Consider the following 24,768-nt stretch of genomic DNA (forward strand, 5'->3'; position numbering starts at 1 on the left):
TGTGCTGCCACACTGACTGGGGTGCCACAGCCAATATCGAGCAAGTCACAGAGTGAGCTGAATGACTAAGCAAGGAAGCAAGCAAGCCAGCAAGCAAATGAACAATCAAAACTAGCCTCTGGGACACAGAAATGAATGTGGTTAAAAGCAATTTCATGTGCATTGGAGCAAAAGAGACAAACTTTGGTTAACAATAAGACAGCACCTGAAGGAAAATATGTTACGTATGCTTGCTTCATATCTGTTTCAACCACTGGGGTATATAAAGCAGTGGTGACTGAGGAAGGTAATAGACTGGCATAATTTCTGCGTACTTCAATTGAATTTTGTTGCAAGATGTTGCATTTGAATAAAATATTGTTTCACAACTTGCACCCATCCAGCACAGGCTTGAACACCACAAAAAGATGGCACAACACATACAAGCAGATTAGACATTATGATCAAGTGTTAGCGATCGATCAGGTAAAATCAGATGCACATTTCTTCACCTCCTCCCATGAGAAATGGTTTCTCGATTCGGCAGTTCCAGGCCTTCTGTAGAAATTAGCTAACACTGATGCTTAGGCACCTGTAAAAAACACCTACAGTAAGCCCTTTTTACGAAAAGGTGCCCTCAGCCTATAAAACCTAAATATCTCAGCCTCAGAAGCACATAAAAACATGAACTAAGTTGCCTTTAAAAACTAAGACCCTCACCTTGCAATAGAAAGTGTTCATTCAGCTCTAACATACCCAGATTTTTAATTTAAAAAATGCATGCATCCATGCTGCTTCACACAGAATACAGCACGGGTTGAAGGGTATGGTAATACCAGGCTAGGGGTACATACCAGCAGTTTGGCAGATTTAAGGTGATGCTGCCTCTGATGTCCTGGCCGAAGCACATGTAGCCAATGGTCCCCAGGCTGATGTAGAGGAAGGTGACCACGCCCATGCCCATGTAGAGGACCTTGTTGAACTTCTCAGGGTGCTGCATCTTGTTCTCCAGTGGTAGAACCTACAGGAAATTTCACATAGTCAAATGTATTCATTCATATTGCTCCTATTTCATAAAGGAGAGTTATTATTGACAAAAACAGGACCTATGAATGATAAAATGTCATCTCAAAACACCTAGGTATACTACTTTCATCTCTATGTTATGTTATTGAGAAGAATTTATGATAGAAGTCTGCAAAGGCTGGTGTAAATGGTGGAAAAACCACCAGGTCTAACATCTTCAGACATGAAGGCCAACTTGGACCAGCCTTGGATAGTTGTTTCTTTCGACCGCCAATTAAAATATCCTGGTGGTATAAGTTGTGTTTGTGTCCATTTATTTCTGGAGATATTACACATTTTGTAATTTTGCCAATACTGCTTGGCATGTTATATCATGTCATGTTATGGTTATATGTGGTTATGTCATGTTCAGACCTTCTTCAGGTGAGAAAGTTCAAATTCTTTTGAGGAATAACCCCTTGAGATGGACCATCTCCTCTTAAAGGAGGTGCCAACGTTGCTTTTTTAATAGATGCAAGACATAGCTTGTCCTCGTTGCTCAGGACAGATATGAATAAGATACACGTTTAGGGCAGAATGTTGCAAATTCTATTGAAACGGGGAAAAAAACAGAAACTACCACTCCGATGCCTTCAAAAGCGAAGATGGCAGTCCCGAAGAACAGAGGGTAGTCCCTTGGCTGCCCCACTGCTGGCAGGTTGATGGGGAGTGAAATATTCTGGAAGAGAGACACAGAGGTCAGAGGTGAATGAGGAATGGCCCTTGGTTTCCAGGTCGCAAAAAAGTGTAATAAACAAAAAAAAACCTAAGAAATAGACAGAGATTCTTATCATATAACAGTCAATAAAAACAGAAAGATGTCAGGCATGGTAAAATTGCACTAAAAATAATGTGATAAAGACCAAAAATATAAAGAAATGCATACAGTATATCTACACGAATACAGAAATAATGCAAGTTGTCACTGTAATTGTAGAGGAGTTGCAGATTCAAAGTACACAGCTCATTCCCAAACCATATGAAATCCCTGTAATATATCTGGGTTAAATGGTGCCATGTTTAAGCTGCAGTCATGCTTTGATATTGTCTGTCTGTATTGATAAGAGAATAAAAGAATTAGAGACTGTGAGTGAAACCAAAGGCGTGTGGTATTGGCAGAAACACGTGATAATGAGGAAGTGAGCTAGACAGACGCTGAGGCATTGGATTTGGCGGAGAACACGTGACTAACTAAGGGTGCATTCCAATATGCAGACTCCCGTCCTCGCCCCCTTTCGGCATCGTGATGATGTCACAGACAACAGAATTGTATTTCAATATCTTGCAAAAGCTCAATTCTAATGGCATTTTCTCATTTGCCGACAGGATGGTGAATGAAGAATCGTCTCCCAAAAGTTTGTGACTAGGCTGACAGCGGGGAAACTTTATTGTTTTCTCCACGGAGACGGGGCATCAGCGAAACACGAGGCCACAAGCACTAAGACTGTTAATCTATAAGGCTGTGTGTGCATGTGTGCGAGCCTCTCTCTGCATGTGTGCATGTGTGCGTGGGTTAGATCCATACCGTTATGGAGTAGTAATAGATGAGCACCAGGCTGCCGGCCATGGCCAGGTTGGCTATCGAGGAGAAGGGCGCTAGGACCCTGAGGCTGCGCGTGAACACCAGGAGGATGACGAAGGGCAGGAAGATGAGCATGTAGATCTTGGAGTCGAAGGTCGGCACCATGACCGTCGTGTCGTTGCTGTGGCAGTCCCATGACGTCCCATTCGCTGCCTCCACCACCTGACCGTGCAGGGCGACAAAGAGAGTACAATAAGCGTTTGGAGTGCGCCCACATCGAAATCAACAGATGGCAGTCAAATAAAGAAAGAAAGATCCGCACACAGTTGATGCTCCTGCTTAATTATATACAACGTTCGACCTGTGTGGTCTTCTTCAGGACAGGACGAAACGCTGTGTATCATAAAGCGGGAGTAGCAACAATGTGCAGATCTTTTTTTTCTCACCAAAGATCCTTCATTACTTCATTAGTACTTGTTGAATTCTACCATGTTTTGTTTAGATCAAGGCCCCGCCAATTCACCTCTCTGAACTTTGGCTGGTGTTAGCAAACACCACCTGTGTAACGGAGAAACTTTGAAACTTCCAACAGGAACGCTTGATGAGCAATTTAAATCATAGTCAACACATACTGTAGTTCAAAACAAAGCCACTCTCTTCACTGTGAACATTCATTCTCATTCATCCAAGACATCTTATCCAGAGTTTACTTGCAAGCAACTGGACTGCTTAGAGCTTGAAAGACAATTGAAATCTTGAAAGCGAGCTTCGTGAAAGCAATCAAATTGTTCGAAGAGTTCCATTTAGACTTTTGCCAGCTAATGGATCTCCAAACCTCCAGTAATTTTATAAGGCATCAAGATAGGAGTATAAGAAATACAGTGCCCTCCATAATTATTGGCACCCCTGGTTGAGATGTGTTTTTTAGCTTCCAATTATTTATTTTTTTTTCTAAATAATATGGGACCTTAATGGAAAAAAAGAGAAAAATCCAACCTTCAATACAAGTGCATTTATTCAGTGGGGAAAAAATCCCACATAAAGAAATAATTATTTGACATCAAATAATGTGTGTCACAATTATTAGCACCCCTGGTGTTAATATTTTGTACAACCCCCTTTTGTCAACAAAACAGCACCTAATCTTCTCCTATAATGTTTCACAAGATGGGAAAAGACAGAAAGAGGGATCTTCAGCCATTCCTCTTTGCAGAATCTCTCTAAATCATCCAGAGACCTGGGTCCTCTCCTCTGTACTCTCCTCTTCAGCTCACCCCACAGGTTCTCAATGGGGTTGAGGTCAGGGGACTGAGATGGCCATGGGAGGAGCTTGATTTTGTGTCTGGTGAACCATTTCTGTGTAGATTTGGCCATATGTTTAGGGTCATTGTCTTGCTGAAAGACCCAGTGACGACCCAGCTTCAGCTTTCGGGCAGAGGGCAACAGATTTTGATTTAAAATGTCCTGGTATTTCAAAGCATTCATGATGCCATGCACCCTAACAAGGTTCCCAGGGCCTTTGGAAGCGAAACAGCCCCACAGCATCACTGACCCACCCCCATACTTCACAGTGGGTATGAGGTGCTTTTCAGCATGCGCATCTTTCGTGGTACGCCAGACCCACTTAGAGTGTTTGTTGCCAAAAAGCTCAATCTTGGTCTCATCTGACCAAAGCACACGGTCCCAGTTGAAGCCCCAATACCGCTTGGCGAACTCCAGACGCTTGCGTTTATGATTGTGAGTGAGTGAGGAAAGGTTTTCTCCGTGCATGCCTCCCAAACAGCTTGTTGGCGTGTAGACAGCGCCTGATGGTTGATTTGGAGACTTTGTGACCCCAGGATGCTACCATTTGTTGTAATTCTGTAACAGTGAGCTTTGGAGATCTTTTGATTTCTCTTACCATCCTCCTCACTGTGCGTGGTGGCAAAATAAACTTGGGTCCTCGTCCAGGCTTGTTTACCACTGTTCCAGTTGTTTTGAACTTCTTAATTATTCCTCTCACAGTGGATATGGGCAGCTGCAGTTGAGTGGCAATCTTCTTGTAGCCTCTGCCTGACCTGTGAAGGTCGACGCACATCTGCCTCACTTGTATGCTGTGTTCCTTTGTCTTTCCCATGTTTAAGAGTGGATAAGAGAAATGGCCTCGGTGTCACGTCATATTTATACCCCAGGGAAACAGGAAGTGATGAATTACTAATTAAATGTTCCTACATACTCTGGTAAACTTTGTAAACTACTGTAGAAATGACAGAAATGCTTCAATTATATTTATTTCCTGGGAATTGTTAAGGGTGCCAATAATTGTGGAACAGGTGATTTAATGAAAAATAATTATTTTTTAGTCAGGGATTTTTTTATTTTCTTACAATTCATTTGAGTTGAAGGCTACATTTTCCTACAATTTTCAGTGTGACAGTATTCTTCTGCAATAAACACTGAATTTAGTTTAAGGCTTTTAACACATCTCAACCAGGGGTGCCAATAATTATGGAGGGCACTGTATGTTAGCCAAAGAGTTTAATTGTAGGCAACTGGACGTCTTGGTGTTTAAAAGACATTTTGTTCATCAACCGAGGAGCTTAATCAGGTTAATGTTAATGGCTCTGGGAAGATGAGATTTTTTAATCACTGTAGTCCACACCCTTCTTCCCACAACAAAGAAGTCACACGTCAAGGTGTGGTGGGGGTGTGGCGCACCACATGCACGACTTTGAATTCAGGGGGGTGGCCTGGCCTGCATCATCAATTATTTGCTTCATAGTACCATTCCATGCTGAGATCCCATGGGGATGTTTAATCAGAGACAGTTGATAACGAGGACACAGTTCATGTGGAGTTTCTTCCAGCATCAATATGCCATAAGGTTCTAAGCGGCCATGCCCCTTCACAAGACTAGAGGGGGATCATGAGTGGAGGTTCAAAATGCATGGAGTACAACAGGAGAAATTCAACGCCCAGTTGTTGCATTTGCGATGCACAGAATGCCTTTTGATCTTGGGTACCAACCACATATAGAATCTTTGGTGTCACTGCATATCAATACTAGAGCTGCAGTTGTCTTTAGCAAGGTGTGATCACAACACTCATTCCCACCATGACATGTGACGTGCATCACCTCAGAGTTGTTTGTTTCTGCAGAGGTGTGTGAACATGACTCACATCCACACACTCTCACACCTTCAAACCTTTGAAGGGCACAGAGTGCACATATTTTGGAGAAGGAGGACAGGTGTTTTGAGTAGGGAGTGAAGAAAGTCATCCATAGATACTGTATGTTCAAAACGAGTCGTTAGGTGTAAAAGAATTACAACACTTGAAACTATACTTTCAGGACACCTTAAACATCCAGTGTCCAAAAGTGTCTGTATGTTGTTTATGTTAGTGTATTTGGATCATTTTCTTGTCTAGAGAGGTGCATATTTAGAGCTCAGTGCTAAACTGCAAGGGCATAATGCCCTCTAGTGGTGACACTCAACACCACTATCCTCCACCATCTCCTGAATTTAGTGTTTAGCTCTTTCAGGTATGATGTTAGTAGGAAGACTAATTTTTACCTGTCTGATGTTATCACTGAGGAACACAAAGTAGACGCAGCAGAAGCCCAACTGAGTAATGATCAAGAAGAGATTCACCATATGCCTGAGAACATACAAAACATAAAAACAAACAAAACAAATCAATTAAGTGTCATCCAGCACAGTAAGGTTTATTTTAGTGCAGAAGCATGTGCATACTTATCAAAACACATTAACATGTAGGAATTATACTGTCCTGGTTTTGTCCAAAGACAATACAACAACTTGTAATGATCCATACTTCAAAAAGAGAGAAGTTAATCGCACACTTGTTTGACTTTTTGCTCTGAATAAAAGAGCAAAAAGTCAAACAAGTGTGCAGTAAACATCTTTTTACTTGAAGTATCGGATACTTTGTTACCGTTTACCAGTATCTAGAGAAGCTGTGCATGGATCTTTCAACTTATAATGACCCCCATGACCTATCCTTTACCTTCCGAACTTGGAGTGTCTGCTCAGGAAAGACACGTTGTCCATGCCATACTCCACTGCTTCGCCGTAGTTCAGGAAAGGTTTACCCAGTCTGTGAGAGAGAAGCAGTACTTTGAGATTTTTGAGGAATCCTTTGGACATAAGGCACAACGTACAAGGTATATCACTAATATTTTGTTTTAATCTTTGTACATAAATGTGTTGAATGAAAATAAATCCTTGTATGTTAGACATGTCACTGAGTTTCGACATGCATAATAATTCAATTGCACGTTTTTTATTTGTGAAAGTGAAAATTAAGTTATTTAATCAACTTGGATTAAATCATTTATTCCACCAGAAAATTGGTATGGTAAAGCGCCACAGTTTTTCCCATCTCACAAAGAACTAGACAACTTTAGACAACCTGCAAGTGGTAGGTCAAAAAATATATGTATGGGTGCCGTTGACCATAAAGCTAACTGTCTTAGAAATATGATCAAACTTAACTCCAGTTGTAGCTATGGCTTGATTTCAAAAGGCACACTTCCTGACTGAGTTAAAAAGCCTCAAATAAGATGGGCTGATGGGTTGCGACAAGTGTCTATAAATATAAATCTAACCACAGCCCAATTGGTACACTGGCACACTGCAACTCCAGTGAATGACTCTGAACTAGGCTGTTAGCGGAGGCCAATTTAGATCACGTCCTAAGAAGACAAGAGCTGCTGACTGCTACCAAGGACTGTAATTAGCGTTAGTAGGAGACCTCTGCTCCAGTGAGGCTAATTTCACACGAACCTAACATGGCTACACACAAACATGAGATGTGCAAGCTTTCACATACTGAGCATTACAACAAGTACTCTCAGTCGTTTACACACTGACAAGCAATTAATGACTGGGCCAGGCCCAGTGTTTCCCATACATTGAGGAAACTATGGCGGCCCGCCATAGTTTAAATTTGGCCGCCATAGTTTACGAAAATGTAAAAAAAAAAAAAAAAACTTTTTTTTTTTTTTTTAAACGATATCCGTTTTTGTTAAAAACGATTTGAATTACGATTTTGAATTTCCTTCGCATTTTCCTCCTGGAGTAAATACATCCTATAGACTCTGTTAGTAGTCCCACGGTAACACAGAATGATGACCGTAAGGGTATTACAGTTGATTCATGTGTGCACACGTGTAACATAGGGTGAGTAACAGAACATGTGCGCGACGATGCGTTATGACACGCCGAAATGCGAGGATCTTCGTCCAAATCGCTAGTCGCATGCATCATCGCTAACTGCGTTTACATCGCGTGCCGCGTGTAAGGGAAATGTTAGTTGTTGACATGTATGGAATTCACTTCAATTTGTGCTGTTTCTTGCTTCAGTTGTGGACAAAACGATTGGCCAAACTCACAATAGAAAGCCTTTGCTGTGCTACTGTCCCAGAGAGCTGAAAAAAAAACCTTCATAGAAGTCACACTTAACAGGGGTGTTAACCAATCCAATGAGTTCTCTCTCTCTCTCTCTCTCTCTCTCTCTCTCTCTCTCTCTCTCTCTCTCTCTCTCTCTCTCTCTCTCTCTCTCTCTCATAGTAGCCTACTATTTACCCATAACAAATGGTGAATTTCTGAGCCCTTTTTAATTTGTAGCCTATACCACTGAAGGCATGATAATGCTTCATCATATTTTAGAAATAGGGCCTATGTGCCTTTTATATACCAAATGTTTATCATTTTGAAATTGTTTCAGTTGTTTATGACTTGTGTATGACTGAAATTATCTCTGCATACTATCAGTGCTGCATTGCTTTGTAAAGATAGGCTATTCAACACACTTTAAAAACACACTGAAAAGATACGGCCATAGTAGCCTACTGAAAACATTTTGTTCATAATAATGGTGATTAATAAATGGTGGTCTTAAATTTTCATACTGACATCCTTGAATTTGACTTGGTAGATCACGGCAGACCATCAACTTCAAAAGTAGATCTTGGTTAAAAAAAGGTTATATAGCTCCCTGCTATAGAGAGAACCACAAGTGCTTGAAAGACAGGGATCAAAAGCCTAGTCAAGTTGTTGTAGTTTACTTGGGTTTGGGAGCAATATAAAAAACCTTCAGAGAAGGGACAGTTGGGATGAGTTTACTAACACTCCCTAGGCTTTGTTTTACAGTTGTAATGAGTTTGGTGACAGACCTTCATTGACACAGCAGAGGAGACATCGGGCTGCATATAGAAATTAATGTGTAATGAATGTGAATATAGACATAAATGTGTAATATGTTGTTCAGCCCTTTTAATGGGAGGAATTTGGAAAAAACTGGCCCTGTGACCAGCACCCCTCATGTAGAATGTGTACGCCTACAGATGTGTGGGGGAAAAGGCATAGCCTACCCTCTAAGACCCTTTTTGTCTATGCGTTAACAATTTCACAGTGCTCTTAAATTCTTATCTCTGCTCCTATTTTGTTTTATTATTGTTTCCCAGACCCCTGCATGAGGGACGAATGAAACTGTGTTGTAAAAACAGAAATTATTCACTGTACTGCATTTTTTGACAATGACAATGTACTACTATTATACAAGTCATGGGTAAAATCTTATGTAGCCTTATTTCTCAAAATATAAATGGCTGAAATATAGGCCCAGGCCTACAGTTTCTCCATGTGCCAATGTCATACTGTAGTCATTGTTTTGCCGTTTTGCATTTACGCTGCAAGAATACCCCCCCCCCCCCAAAAAAAAGGCCCGTGTGAGAAGACACCCCCCCCCCCCGACAAAATAAACCCCGGCTGCCCCCATAGTTTCCAAAATTTCTGTGGGAAACACTGAGGCCCACGCACTTAAAAGCAGTAGTGGTGGTGGACGCATTCTGGGTACAAACTACGTCACCGTGAGTTGACAGCAGTTATTTCACAAGAGGGAAGTAGGTGAATAGCAAAGTGACAATTATTTCAAGCGTAAGAAAAGGGGGGCATACCGAGGTGACAGTAATTTGACGAGGGGAACAGGGAGGGCGCAAGCAAGGTGCGACATACTTACTTGCCACTTAGATGATGGGAGCATTTCACAAGTAGGCGCATGCAATGTATCGCCACGATCCCCAATACCAGAAGACTCAGAGGGCCCATCTTCAAAAGAGACAAACACATACCGCACACACACAGGTCAACGTCACACACTCAGACAAACCGAGAACAGATCCATCACCATCGGACAAATGCAGAACAGGCAAACAGCACATAACAGCCGTCGCTATGCAGGAGAAGAAACTACCCCGGGAGAGTACTACCCCAGCTCAACCTGCTTGGTCCTTACAAATCTTTAACAGATAAGTCAGTTAGAATCATGACCCGTGTACAAGAGACAATAATTGAAATCCTTTTGATACTTAAAATGTTCACTTCATGCATGTTTTCCACACAAAAATTAATGCAGAAGAAATTGTTACTATATAGCAATCTAACAGTGATGGCTGTGTATCTTTTGTATTGAATCCAGCAAGTATCGAAAGCTCTTAATATTTGATGAATATATGCATTCTGCACTTGCAAAGTTTGGGCAACATGGGTTCAATATCATGACCTGATTTGGAAATACGGACGGGGGAAAGTATTGTCTAATAATACAAACAAACGAAAAGTGTATGCAGGCTTTTATTTGGTGCCAGTTTAGTTACTTTTGTTGTTCTTAAAAACATAATAAGAGGTTATTGTAATAGTGAGGAAGTAATCATGAAGTAAATCACACTCACCACAGTTCTTCTGAGTGACATATATATATTTTTTTTACGAAAGACCAGACCTTAAAGATGCGCTTGGCAACATTTTTAAGGGGGATTTTTTATGTTAGTGTAGATTTTTAGGCAGGCACCACTGAAGGCACCTGGAGAACGGTCTAGTCTGTTTTTAAATACACAGACTTGCGTAAGTACACAGATGGGTTCATACCTTGAATACACAAATCCACCAGTTAAACAAGGTTGGAGAGCCAACATTTCTACATTATCCGAACAAAATTAACTCTTGTAATGACTACATCCAGGGCCTTTCTAAGGCTTTCTGCATTGCCTGAGTGCTCCTCATCCGATAGTGAAAAACAAAGACGCTCCAAAGATAAATGTGTTCCGTTCAGTATGTCTTTCCTTTATGTAGACGTGAATACACTTGGCTACTAATCTTCTCGCTAAACCATTAAGTAGCCCCCCTACACCGTGATGATCATGAATGCACAAGAAATGTTGGAATCAGATAAAAAACTATTATGCTTGCAACCACAAACATCTTGCACACTCTGCATCTATGTTTATTATCTTCTGTTATGGTAGACACCAGTGATAAGTTCTCTATTCACTAGTCCCACATGTCAAATGTTTGAGTGTAATGTGTCACTGCTTTTCTCACAATCTAAGTGACTAAGAGCCACTGGTAGACATGTCTGTGGTTAAAATCTATTCATTATCTATGATATTGATCACTAGCATTTCAGCTCCATTTCTGAGACTCTTACGTACATCCTGACTCATCACAGCGGCTCATATGACCCGTAAGTAAGAATAAGGACGTAAAAAAATCAATGACTACTTTCCAGAGATTTCCTACTAACAGGGTCAGTGAATTCTTATTGATGACTAAGCCTGGGATTCTTCCACTACATAGCCCATTGCTGCTTTTTGACCTATTTTTCACAAACCACATGACATTAAGCTGTGATAAGGGCTTAATTATTTTCAACAACCATGTTAATGTCCCATATTATGTAATGCAGTAGCTGTTATTCTAAAATCTCGCCTGCGACAGGAAGTCAGGTAGATAATGTGAATCTGTGCGCTCAGCCTGAAACGGGCTAATATGATTTAGCTGGCTTTGCCCATCTGAGTGAACCCACCACAAGGCCAGCGTTCTTCACTGCCAGGGGGAGGCCCAGCAGCCCGGTCCCAATGTTGCCCTTCAGTAAATGGATCAACGTCTGTATAAACCTGAAGAGAAGACAAAAGAGAGAAAAGAAGATTGAACACATACAGCACACGCACACACACACAAAATGATGTCACATTAACGAAACTGGTATTAGTATCTCTGGTATTTACACATCAAGCACAAAACTATGGGTGAATCAGACAATTTAATTACATCATTGTTTCAGGAAACGACACGACACAACAAATGACACATGTAAAGCCACTCATAGTAGAATTGCACACCCATCCTGATTATTTAGCTACTGGGATCTCATGGCAATGGTGACATGCACCTGTTATTATTATCATTTTTTTTACAAAGCTGAGCTCATGTCACTGTTTACAGTAAAAGCCAAATACAGTTCCAGCCCATATTAGTTTTGAGCTGCAGAGAGGGAGCAAATGGCATTATTGTGATAGAAAAGTGTCTATCGTGCCCGCTCCTCTGATAATTTATATCGTAATAAACTAATCTTATCCATTATTACAGCTAATATACAATGTAATAACATTTTGTATTGTCACCATGTACACTAGTTCATAAAACTGTAAGATTAATAATAAAATGGTTAATTTAGGTAAAATGTGGTTTTGCGACACGACAATAAAAAGAATAACTGAAAACATATGTAATTGTAGTATATCATGACATATCGTTATCATGATATAAAGTAATCCAGATCATGATGCATGTTTTTTTTCCATGTCGCCCGGCACTACTTACGAGGATCCGGCTCTCCCTCCGATGCGCTCATATTCGCTCTGGGACCTGGTGGGGCCTGGCGGCTGCCTGGCAGGCTGCTCCTCATCCGCGGGGCTGTTGTCCTGTATCCTGGAGAAGGCCGGACCTGAGGAGCGCAGAGGCAAACGCTCAGATGCCATCATTTGGCACACAGAAAGAAAAACAGCTGCACAGCACTTACACTACACTACACTTCTCTACTGCACTTGAGCCCAGCGCCCCTCCCTAGTTAAACACTATTAGATCCACAGGCGGATTGATGCCGCTTAGTATCCCTGTGGAAACAAAAAAACGCTGTTGGCCAAAAGTCATGCAGATAAGGCCGAGTACAGACTGACACTGAGGAGAGAAAGAGCGAGTGAGCGAGCGTGGAGCAGAGGCTCTCTCCTAGAAGATTAAATTGTGTTACCATCGTGATAAGTGATGTCAGAGGCCATGGCTTGTGTGACGTTGTCTGCGTCTGTTGGTCAGTGAACCGGCTTTGTGAAGCAGAGCACACGTGAGGGGCCCCTCATTGAAGAAAGTATCTGGAAGTGGAGAAGAGACAAAAAGCAATTCCAGTTTGGGTGTTATGACAGAGAAAAGGAATCATGTCGCTACAGTGGAGATGAGACATGTTAATATGGCTTAAGATACTTTTTAATGTTAATTTAAGTTTTCTCTCTCCACCAATTGCTATATTCAATGCTCTTAAGCAAAGGTGTCAATAGTAAAAGTATTCCTTCAGACGTCTCACGTCTGAAGAAGGGGTAAAACCCGAAACGTCACGAAAAAATAAATATTGGGAGCAAAAGAAATCCTGGTCGTGCAGCGGACTTTTTCTCAGAATTATCTAGTCACTTGTGGTCCTGCTCCCAGGTCAGACGTTCCTGTGGATGTGCGAGCTTTCCACCATAACCTCAATAGTAAAAGTAAACATTAATTTGTGGTGTAAGTACAACACTAGCACCTGCTATTAAATACCTGTTGCACCAGCTAATCCATGTACCTAATGAAGTGGATAGATTGTGTTGTTACTGAAAAAAACCCCACTAAAAACCTAAAAAGAACCCACCAACCAACCAGCACAGATGTAGCTGATCACAGGACAAGTACACATGTCTACTGGTTACTCAGATAAGTTAGCCGTGTTAGAAGGAAACTGTTTTTCCTTTTTTAGATTTACTATTACTTTTGACACCTCTGCTCTTAACAGGTTCCCAGGGGAGTGCCTAATACATTAACTGTTATAACATCTTACTGTCACGACAGGGAACTCAACAAAACAAACCTGCTGCACAGGAATATTTTAGTCCAATGACAGAACAAATATTTAAAATGTTTAAATCTTGAACAACTAGTTTCCAAAATCTTCCTGTGACTTACCCTTTGCCTCTTTGGGTTCTCGAAGTGGTCTGGTCCTCTCTGCAATAAGAAGTGTTTGTCTAACATAGAAATCTTCTCAAATTCACATCAGCTTCATAAAATGGCAGCAGACTATTGCAAGTCCTTTATATCATCGTAACGCATGGATATAGACCCAATGAATCCAACATGTAAGATGTGGTTATACACTATATCGGTGTAAAAACACAGAAAATCAATGGCTGTTAATAGACACTATAGAGCTTGGTTATAGAGCTTGGTTCAAGCACACCCTTCTATCTGATAATGAAAGGAACAGCTGCCTGTGTCTCCTTTTTGTCAGTTCCATGACTCACTCTCAAACCACTCAGCTGATTGATCTCAAATTTGAGGGGCATCATCCTAATGGTATGGGTGTGTTCAGTCCAAAGTTTAACATCGTTAGGATGTCAAATGCTGAAGATATCAGTTAATCCAACTTTGATTGTTTTTTTCTCGCTTCACCAGTCTGGGGCTAACCATGCACATCAGTGCATGAGACGATGAGAGACATAAAGGCACTGCTCTTTAACACACCACAAGTGCATTACTGACACAACATTTCACCACAATGCTGTAGTCTACACAGAACACAAAGCATCATGCTACATGTATAGCCTATAAACACCATGTAGAGCTGATTGAACTTCTAAACTTCACTTCTTCCAAATTCCAAATACCACTTTGGGGTGGCCGACTTTGGGGTGGCCGACTGCTTTGGCAACTCTTGGACGGGGCCAGCCAATACTTTTGTCACCTCTGCACCCCCTGAACCGCCTCTGACATCCACTATTCAGCCAGCTCCCTCTGCCCTCGCTCACTACCCCTCACTCCCAGTATCACCTCACCCTGGTTCATGGACATGGACACCACACCGCCCCATCCCCTATCTCTCCACTCCCATCATGCGCCTCTTGGGCACCGCACCTCCACTGATGGACACATATTGCTTACCAACCATCTCTCCCGTTATCCTCCACCCAACCTCCTCAACTCCTCTGCTAGTGGAAACAATTTACCGGTACCCACCACCCCCAACCCCGCACCCCAACCCACCACCGCAATCACTGCCGAAGGGCACAGAAAAAGTTTCTATCCAAGGCAGCTGACCCTAATGGTGTCTGTGCTCGACTACTAAAGATGGGCAGAGGAACTAGCTGAGCTGCTATACTACCTATTCAAGAGGAGTCGTCAGGCAAGCAAGGTCCCTATACTGTGGAAAACGTCATGCCTGATACCAGTTCCGAAGAAGGCATACCCTAAAGCACTGAATTATTACCGACCAGGTACCCTTACCTCACACCTAAATGAAGATTTCGAACGTGTGCTGCTGCTTAACCTTCTCAAGCCCCAGGTACACCATGCACTGGATCCTCAGTTTGCCTACCAAGTGAACGTGGGAGTGGAGGATGCTATCCTATATCTTCTTCACAGGGTACACTCTCTCTTGACAGTTTTTAAATGTCTCCAGTGCTTTCAACACCATCCAAACATTGCTGCAGAGAGACAAACTTTTGTGGATGGGAGTGTTGCCTGGTAACTTGAATCACAGATTACCTCACCGAGCTGCACCTGAACACCACTAAAATCAAGGAAAAGGTGGTTGACTTCAGGAGATCCGCCCCACCTTTGGTGCCTGTCTCTATTGAGGGAAAGAATGAGGAGACAATCTGCACTTACAAGTGCTGAGGGGTGCACCTCGACAGTAAGCTGGTCTACAAACTCAGATGCACTCTGCAAGAAAGCCACAGCAGTCTCTACTTCCTCTGGAGGCTGAGGTCCTTCAGTATCTGCATTGTCATCTTCTGTAAGCTACCTTCCACCTGCTTTCATCCACTTGAACAATAACGGCCATTATTGTTGACATTGCCTGACACTGCAACCGATCAGCCTCGAATCCTTGAATTAATCTTTTCCCTCTGTAGCCTACATGTTACAATCAGCAGGCTGCAGGCAGGCTACTAAAGATGGTTTAGTGGTAAGATCAGGCTGAAGCTACAGCCTACAAAAACAAAACACGACTACATACGGGCGGTGCACTATCTTAAGTAAAACACAACGATCATATGTCCGCAAACATTTACCTAGTTGTGCTGATAGCAGAATGCAATTAAATCAGTGTGACGAGATAGAAGTCCTCTTCTAGGCAAATGAACGTTAAGGCGCAAGCGATAAAAGCTGTGCAGTGACAAGACATCGTTAGCCACAGTGCACGTGAACCAGCTTCTTAAACACAACACAGCATATTAAATTACCCATATTCCTAATATGCTGTTTTAAATGTCTTCAAAGTCCAAACACCGACTGACAACGCTCTGGTTTCTCTGAAACGCTGAGTAAACAAGTCGCCTTATTATGTAATTCCTGAGTGTAAATGAATGATTGAATGTGTCTTACCAACGACAGACCGAGGATGATGTTATAGGGGTCAAAACTTGTACACAACTCATCATGTAGTCCTTCGCATATCACAACAATGAGTATTTTTAAAAAACACCCACACACTCAGTGCGGCTGATCGAACCTCTCCCAGAGGTGACAACCTACTGCAGCCTTCTCGCGTTTCCTGAAAGTGAACAATGTGGTCATATGACACGGACATCGAGTTGGTCAGCTGATATGTAGAGGTGTTTACATGACCTCAGTGGGCTATTGAAGAGCCATGATGATAAAATACCAAAGACATTTAAAAGACCCCTTCAAATATAGGTCCTATGTCTTATATGCACCGGAATTTGCTTTTAAATTCCATCTAACCTTCTCCATACTGTCTTGATATGGAGTAGCTCACCAACTCATTGACCAAGTGCTAGAATGGTATTCTGTGTTTTGCAGCAATGCAACTTTGTAAACTCAAGAGAATGTAGCAAAACGATGGAATGTGTAGTAAAGCGATGCATTGTAACAATGAGGCTACCAAGGGGCACGCGCGAAAGTAGTATCTACGATCAAATATGAAAATTAATTAAATTCAGCTTCTGCGTCGATACTAGCACCAATACGAATATAATAGAGGAAAACGTTCACAACATATATCTATTGCCCGATATTATCTTCAAAAAGACATGTTATAAGCGTACGCATGCGTCAAACGTTCTCACTGGGTTACGAACTTTGTAGTTATCCCTAAACTCAGGCAGCCGGTTGCAGCAGCACACACCCGTACCAGCAACACACAAACTAGAGGCGACGTTTTGGCAATCATTTTATTGGCGCTAGAATTAAGAAATATCCGTGGCCATGACGGTGAGTATATTTACACCATAGGCGTAGGATTTTAACAACAACATTTCTCACGTTGAGTCTACAATGCCAATAGGCCACGCACGCTACTGTGTCAGCTCTTGTGGCTAACCAGTAAGGTAGCTTTAGCTAATCTTAATTTCCTGAACTCTGTGCAGTTGATTGGAGTGATTAAATAATTTATTCGTCGTGCAATTTTGTCATCAGAAACACGAGTTCTTTGTCGATATGACGTGTGAGGGTTGTTCTGGAGCAGTAACCCGCGTTCTCACCAAACTGGGTAAGGTGCATTCCTTCTCTACCAGTTTCTGACTCCCCATTTGAGAGTTTGATCATTGCATTGCTTTGTATTACGGTTCCTGTAAGCACACTGGTCAGTGGCAGTAAGCAGACTAAGATGCTTGAATTAATCACTTTACATAAGCAGATGACACCTAGGCAATATAACCTGGAAGGCCTAGGTTGGAGCGCGCGCCAGGCTTAAAAGTTTACTGATGTGTTAGCAGCAGCACCATAATTTGAGATCATAAACTGTTGTTTTGTATCCCACACTCCAGATGTGAAGTTTGACATAGATCTCCCCAACAAGAAAGTGTTCATCGAGTCAGACAAAGACACAGATGTCCTTCTGGAAACGCTGAAGAAGACTGGGAAAGCTGTGAACTACATAGGCCCCAAGTGAACCTCATCTGTTCCTTCTGTCTGGGATGAGAACAGGTGAACTGACTTCATTAAGCTACACCTCAGCGCACATCAACACATGACAAGCCATAACAATAATAAATAGGTTATCTGCTGAGATGTGTTTCTGCAGCTGCTAGGATTTTGTCATTCCACACCAATTCAACCAAAATATAGAATCTAATTCAAACGTTTCAAAATATTCTGAAAGGGTGATTGTTTAGACTTTAAATAGCAATGAATGACTTCTCTCCTTTTTTGGCCTGGGTCTACTCTCTATGAAGAGGTCTACTCTCGTATTCTGCCCTACAAGAGTAGTAGCAGAGTAGACCATTTTTATTAATCCCAGAGGGAATTAAGGTTTTACATAAATACACAAATACAAAACATGCACAATGACCTAATGAACATTATTGCACATTGCAATAAACATGTAGCACACACTTGGGTACAGCAATCAGCCTTACATCAGTTCAAATACACACACACACACACACACACACACACACACACACACACACACACACACACACACACACACACACACACACACACTCAAAGGAGATACTCAGTGCAGTTAAAGTCCCGGGTGATTGCCCTGTGTCAAGAGTCACTCAGTGCAGTAAAAAAAAGTCCAAAGTAGTACAAAGCAGCTATCCCGGGGACGAGGAAGGTGGGGTGTAGTGGGTGATTGTTAGGGTCTAAGTTAGTGCAGAGAAGGGTACAGGTGAAAGAGGGTGGTGCGGTGCTTAGTTGCCATTTGGGGACATTAATCCATTTTATTTTGTAATGGGGGGTGTGGGTGTGGCTGGGGGTGGGGTTGGCAAGCTCAAGATTACATTATGGGTCTTTCTCAAAGCCTAGGCCAGTGTCCTTTCAAGTGTATCAGCCTAATTAGTCACGCCCAGTGATTGGATACCCTTTATTAGTCACACCCAGTGATTGGATATTCTGTAGAGTTCACCAAAAAGTATCCAGTCACTGGGCGTGACTAATTAGGCTGATACACTTGGAAGGACACTGGCCTAGGTTTTGAGAAAGACCCTATATTACACTTAGCGGACACTTAGATGAGGTCAGAGGGCATTGGCAGGCTTATGATAAGGTCTGGGGGGCGTTTATTCAAAAAAGCTTGAGAACCGGTGGAGTGTGTTGCCCTTAGGGTCATTTTACGAGAAATCAGACACTTTGGGAGCTGACCTTATGACATTGACAATGACACTGTGAACGTTTGTCTCATACACATATTTTGGTCTGAAACCCAAATGTCAACAAAAAAACAAGGGAATTTGCCTTGCTGTTCCAATACGTTTGGAGGGGACTGTAGGTCACAAAAGAGGATGTACAAAATGGACACCACCAACTCTCTCTGGAAAGCTGTCAAGAATACAGGAAGGAAAGATTTTCACTTAAAAATGACTATTCTTGTTCTGAGTGACAAGTCTTTCCTTATTCTCGCTTGCTTTCAGATGCTGATATGAAGATGGGAAGCCTTACTATGATGCTGAAAACCTGACCAGAGGAAGGTTTTAAAACTGCGGGGACCACTCTTAAGCTCTTATCTAGTTTTTATCTTCTTAAACAGGAAATCAGACAGAGAATAATGGGCATGTGATAATTACATAGTAGGCTTTTGTTGACGTATCATTTCCCTTGATGCCTTTCAATTGTCTTATCAAGACACATTTGAAAATGTAATTGTTTCTGGCTGTAATACTTCTGTAAAACATTGATTTCAGAAACCATGGTAGTTGAAACAGAACCACTACAATTCAATGCAATAGGTCAAAAAGGTTACGTTTGCAAAGCCCAAAGAGCACGTGTAAGAAAACGGCCAGACAGACCTTGGATGTAATTCCAAGACAATGTTCCAGTGGCAAATTGGTTTTCGTTAACCTGGAGGTTGTTGGAAATTGGTAAATAAAAGAGCCCAGAGTCTTCATTTTCTTAACTAAATGATGCCTGTTGGCTATCTTTAGCAGTTTAACCACTGCCTGTTGGTTAACTTATGCAGGTTTACCACGTTCTTGGAATGCACTCCTGGGTATGACTGGCCTTCTACTACCAGACAACTGTCATTGATTGCTGTAGGCTTTCCCCTGACATCAGCACTATTGCATGTGATCTCCATGTGAGGGAGACTGCCAAATGACGTTTGCTTTTGAGCCACTGCAGAATCACAATCTCTTTTATTAGTCAAGTTAGTAAACTGACATCTACAAGGAACATGACTGTAGTCGTTAGCACACTATACATTCAACATAGACATGGAATATAGGCTTCACATGATGCAATATGCAATAAAAAAATGAAAACGGCATAATATTGCAGCTGGAGTATTTTGTGGTATTTTTTGTTTGTTTTGTTTTTAGAAATTTCGCTCCAGTCGTTCTCACTCTAATCTCCATCACCCAGAACGAAAGTTTCCCTACATCAACATTTCCATCTAAGACGGTACTGTATGTAATTTCTGCTAAAGAGCTATACTGCCCTACAATTTCAGAACGCAGTATAATTCAAAATGGCAAACTGAGAAAAAAGGCTTTAAAGTTTCCTTTCTGGCCACGCAACTGTGTTGGAGGTCAAGTGATGATGACACTTCCATATAATACTTTTTTATGGTGGAAATTTATGCACACAAGAAAAAAAGCAAAAAAACAACATTCTCATTGCTTTTTAGCTGAAAAATCATTATACTGCGTTCTGTTGTGGTATTACTGTCTACACCAAAACCACGGTGTCAATGGAGAAGTGCAGTATAATGCGCGTTATACTGCGTTCTTGGCTAGTAAGACGTAACCTCCTAAAACCAAAAAGCGTAGTATAATCGGTTTTTAGCATTTTTTTCCGAAACGGGACCAAGTTGGACCAAAAAATTTTAACACAAGAAAAAGAAGGTATTTTAAAGACAATTTCCGGTCTTAACCCATTTTCGACCATTTTCAAGATACTGCGTTCTGATATTGTAGGGCAGTATAGTAGACTTACTTCTGCTATAGCAGGGATGGGGAACTTTTTTCAATCAAGACGCCTCTTCAAATTTATAAAGACCTCCAAGGGCCGTACTATGAACACAAACCCAGGAATTCCTCCTATACTATATCGAAGGTGGCCCCTTTACAACAGACACCACCTTCCCTAGGTCCCTGAAAAAATAACTTAATTGTATTGCAAATGTGATTTTCTAAGATTGCTTTACAAAACACGTCATATTTCATGTGAATCTACATAACATTAAAATTATTTAAGGGGATAAGATGGCCTCATGGGCCGTAAGCGGCCCACGGGCCATAGGTCCTCCACCCATGCAAGGGTCCAGCACTGCAAAACAATTTTATGATCAGGTCAGACTGGCCAAGAGGCTCTCTGCCTTTTTGGAGACTTCATTTGACTTGTGAAGACACTTAATGCAGCTATGGATCCTCTCCAGAAGCTTATTTATTTCCATAATTCCATCATAAAATGTTAAACTGTCATAGATTATAGATTCACAGGTCACATTTTAAACTATTCCAACTTTTTTTTTTCATATTTTAGGCTTCCACCTAACAATATTAAAAAATATATCACGATTTTCTTCAGAAAAAAAGAATGAAATTGGGATCACATCAAATCAATCACTACTGTCTAAACTGCATGCCAATATTCAATACTTGGTTAGGAATCCTAATTGTTACCATGATGTGGCATGGTATTGACGCAAATGGCAGTGAATTGCATGAAAGTTATGGAAGCCCAAATATCTACTTTACATTTTGCACATTTTGGTGCAACGGTGATATAGGCAATCTAACTCACCAGACCTAAATCCACATTGAGAATCAGTGGGGTATGAAGAGGAATTTGAGGGACGCCTAACTAGAAAATAAAGACGAGCTGGCTGACAGCAACCCAAAGCTGAAAAATGTGGGCAAAGTATTCATAATCTAAAGTTTAACTCTGTTGATGGAGATATGGAAATAAATATATACATGTATGCTTCCTTATTTCAAAGGATCTGTTTATAGTAGTTAGAGATGGGTAGGCTGAAAACTGTTGCATCATGGTAATAAGAAATTGTAAACTTAACCGAACGATGTGTCAATGTCAGTACTATATGACTGTCACGTGATCCAAAAACGGGAACAACCTAATTACAGACAAGATGTGCACAGACTTTGTTAAAGTAAACACTCACACATTCTCATACACTACTGATCAATCGAATCATTAAATTTTCTTATACAGACACAAACAGTATTCATTGGAGAGTTATTTACACAAATGCAAATGTCAGCAGACCTACATTGCATGCAAACTATTTCTAAAGGATGGCGTAACAACGGCATGTAGAGTTACTGCTACTAAAAATTGTAGAAAACATGGTAACTTTAACCACGATTTTCTGGAAAACCTCATGCAACTTTGGGCATTTTAGACTGTAACTTAAAAAATTGCCCACAAATTCCTAAGGGGACTGTAAAATGTACCAAAAATGATTATATGTGATGTGCGCACTTGTAGTGTTGACCAGCAGAGGGTGATATTAAACTGGGAAACAAAAAACTCTCTCTGCTGCCATTTGCTGGTGGGTTCCAAATGTTGCCATACGCCTATTCACAAGGCATCAACATTGGAGGAAATATGATAATATGATATGACCGTATGATGCAAGTATATGATAATGGCAAAATATATTTTAACAACATAGAGTAAGTAACTCATATCACACAATTCATTGTAAAGGAAAGATATCTAGGTGTCTATGGCAGACTGGTGGGTGTTGTCCACCATGGGCTCTATCAGGCTGGAGGCCTCCACCAGACCCAGGGTTACAGTCACCACAGAGGCGTACAGGAGGGTGCCACTGCAGATGTAGAAGGACCAGCCCAGGTACTTGAACAGCTCAGCGTTCTGTAACTGGATGGATACCATGAAGGCAATGATGCAACTCATGCAGAGAGCGACTGTAAAAGAGACATAGAATGTAAAGAAAGATTAGAGCCAGGGCCTGGCCAGTAGATTCTTTAATGTAGGCCTACTGTATATCCCATTACTGACTTGGTCTATAATTCAGATAGGGTTAATAAAGGCCCGTCTTGAATACAGGCCAGGGTTATTATGGAACCAACATTTTAAATGTCTAATTCAGGGGTTTCATAATTTCATTTGAGGTGCTGCTTCAAGGGTCGTACTATGAACGCAAACAAATATTTCCCTCTGTACTTTAGGCCTATATAGAAGGTGGCCACCTTTAAAACAGACAGAGCTTCACTACGTCCCCTGAGAATATAATGTAATTGTATTGTTAATGTAATTTTTCTAAGATTAAAATTATATCAAGGGACTCACAGGCCGTATACGGCCCCCGGGCCATGGTCGAAATTAACAAAAATATATATATTGATGAATGATGAGACTGCCGCTCATTTGTAGCCAGCAGAGCACGTGAATTACATATACTTCTAGATTTCCACATGTGGGGTTGAGATTGTAACCTGAATACACTGACATATTTTTCTTCACGCTATTGATTAGTTTTGCCACCTGGGCCTTGATGCGCTGAGTTGAGAAGGTCCCAGCCTGTATCAGTGAATGTACGGTATATTGTTAAGAGTACTTCTTATGAAAAACCCACACACCTGATAGGATGTTGAGGACCAGAGCTGCAATGGCCCTCTTTTGCCTCATAACTGCAGGACGGATGGCGACGAGGGCAGCCAGAGCGAGCACACAGGCACTCGACAGAAACATCCAGCCCAAGCTGAAGATCCCTACAGTGAAACAGGTGGAGATCTTCCATGTCAGAATGAAAGCACACCCTTTTCTTTGTTGTGTGGCCAACAGAAACAGAATGTGCCCGCCACCCTCCCAGTAATTGACTTCAATTATGTCCCAACATCACACTAAGTGCAGATCCTCAAGATGATAGGAGCCTAGGTGGAGTCTGATTCAGGTCTATTGCGCATAAAGTAAATTACAGTGTTGGAGAAGGTGGAGGTTGGGAAAGTAGCCAAACAAAGTTTAGACTTTTTACAGATTTAAAGCTCCACCATTTCATTGCAAAAAATAATGAAAATAGGCCTACTTTTTGCTGGGGTGGATGGTCCAACTTGTAACCATGCCCCTCAGTAAAAGACTTTGACACTACTTTTTTTTTTATCAAAAGCATCAAAGTAACTGAAAGTAGTATTATGTGACGTCCATGTTACTACCCCATGGTGTGTGTGTGTGTGTGTGTGTGTGTGTGTGTGTGTGTGTGTGTGTGTGTGTGTGTGTGTGTGTGTGTGTGTGTGTGTGTGTGTGTGTTTCTTTTCTTTTCTTTCATTTTTGTTTTCTTTCTGTCTTTTTTTGATAACTCCAGCAGACTCACCGCTCCATGCTGGATATGCCGTGCAGCTGGAGAAGCCTCCGTAGGTGGAGCAGATGGCAAAGAGGCCCGTGTTGGTTCCCTGTGGCTGGACCAACCATTGCGGGGCACAGAGGCACATTGTATACAGCACAAACTCCACCGAAACCATTGTGGTCAGTACAGTGACCGGGTTCTTCATCACACACACAAAAAAATGCCCAAACGGCGTCCCTCGCCCCCTCACAAAAAAAATATGGGCCGAGAACTCCCCTCTTCTGAAAGCAGCAATTGTTCTCTGGTGTTCTCACATCTACACTATACTAAACACGCAAGGCCATATCCAGTTCCACTTGTAAACCTTGTGGCAAAATGTTCCCCGTTAATGTCCTTTTTCAATAACAAATCAATATGAAGACCACATCCAGTTATGCTCTTTCCTGGCGTATTGATCTAAGATCCCTCTTGGCATAGGCTGACCCAAGTCATTTGTAATGCAAGTGCAGTTTTTCACCTCACTCTTGGTCTTTGATCTTGTGGGTGTGCGTTACTGCACACATCTACTTGTTTGATCAGGGTGTCATTGCAGTGAAACGTGACATATCACTGCCACTGTGTGGCCATGGCACAAAAACGCGAAATGAAAACTGGTACAGTAATATTTGATGTAGGCTCTTGGCCTTTGTGTTTTGGCAGACAACTCGTGGCAGATGTTTGCAGGACAAACACATGTAGAGTGAACTCACTGTCTCGTACCACCGTGTGACTGCTGCATGGGGATGGAGATGCATTTGTCTCCTATTGAAAACTGTCTGCAGTGGGAAAGGCTTGCAGTCCAGTGTTTAATGCTTCAGTCCATTTCACAGCGATGGCTGGTGCTGCCA

The 24,768-nt window shown here is 41.7% G+C and overlaps 2 protein-coding genes across 3 annotated transcripts in view; one reads left to right on the forward strand and one right to left on the reverse strand.

Annotated features, from left to right (window-relative positions):
- The window catches only part of slc36a1 (solute carrier family 36 member 1), a 36,908-nt gene extending 20,725 nt beyond the window's left edge, over nucleotides 1-16,183 (reverse strand). The window contains exons 1-11 of one of the 2 annotated variants that reach the window (XM_063190585.1): nucleotides 16,030-16,183; nucleotides 13,615-13,653; nucleotides 12,659-12,776; nucleotides 12,232-12,355; nucleotides 11,435-11,525; nucleotides 9,590-9,678; nucleotides 6,575-6,664; nucleotides 6,121-6,205; nucleotides 2,570-2,788; nucleotides 1,625-1,723; nucleotides 834-1,000 (exon numbers count right to left, since the gene is read on the reverse strand). In XM_063190585.1, the coding sequence (XP_063046655.1) occupies nucleotides 834-1,000; nucleotides 1,625-1,723; nucleotides 2,570-2,788; nucleotides 6,121-6,205; nucleotides 6,575-6,664; nucleotides 9,590-9,678; nucleotides 11,435-11,525; nucleotides 12,232-12,355; nucleotides 12,659-12,686 (992 nt within the window). In that variant the 5' untranslated portion in view covers nucleotides 12,687-12,776; nucleotides 13,615-13,653; nucleotides 16,030-16,183. Of the gene's footprint in view, nucleotides 1-833; nucleotides 1,001-1,624; nucleotides 1,724-2,569; nucleotides 2,789-6,120; nucleotides 6,206-6,574; nucleotides 6,665-9,589; nucleotides 9,679-11,434; nucleotides 11,526-12,231; nucleotides 12,356-12,658; nucleotides 12,777-13,614; nucleotides 14,594-16,029 lie in introns of those variants that run through there. The other variant, XM_063190587.1, reaches the window with a different exon arrangement.
- A 541-nt stretch (nucleotides 16,184-16,724) lies between these two features.
- On the forward strand, nucleotides 16,725-19,886 carry atox1 (antioxidant 1 copper chaperone). The gene is made up of 4 exons (XM_063190592.1): nucleotides 16,725-16,878; nucleotides 17,083-17,155; nucleotides 17,433-17,592; nucleotides 19,026-19,886. Exons 1-3 carry the CDS (start codon nucleotides 16,873-16,875, stop codon nucleotides 17,555-17,557), a joined length of 204 nt encoding a protein of 67 aa, XP_063046662.1. The 5' UTR covers nucleotides 16,725-16,872; the 3' UTR covers nucleotides 17,558-17,592; nucleotides 19,026-19,886.
- The last annotated feature ends 4,882 nt before the right edge of the window (nucleotides 19,887-24,768 follow it).

Source organism: Engraulis encrasicolus, chromosome 23, assembly GCF_034702125.1.
Source record: "Engraulis encrasicolus isolate BLACKSEA-1 chromosome 23, IST_EnEncr_1.0, whole genome shotgun sequence".
In the NCBI taxonomy this organism is placed as follows: domain Eukaryota; kingdom Metazoa; phylum Chordata; class Actinopteri; order Clupeiformes; family Engraulidae; genus Engraulis; species Engraulis encrasicolus.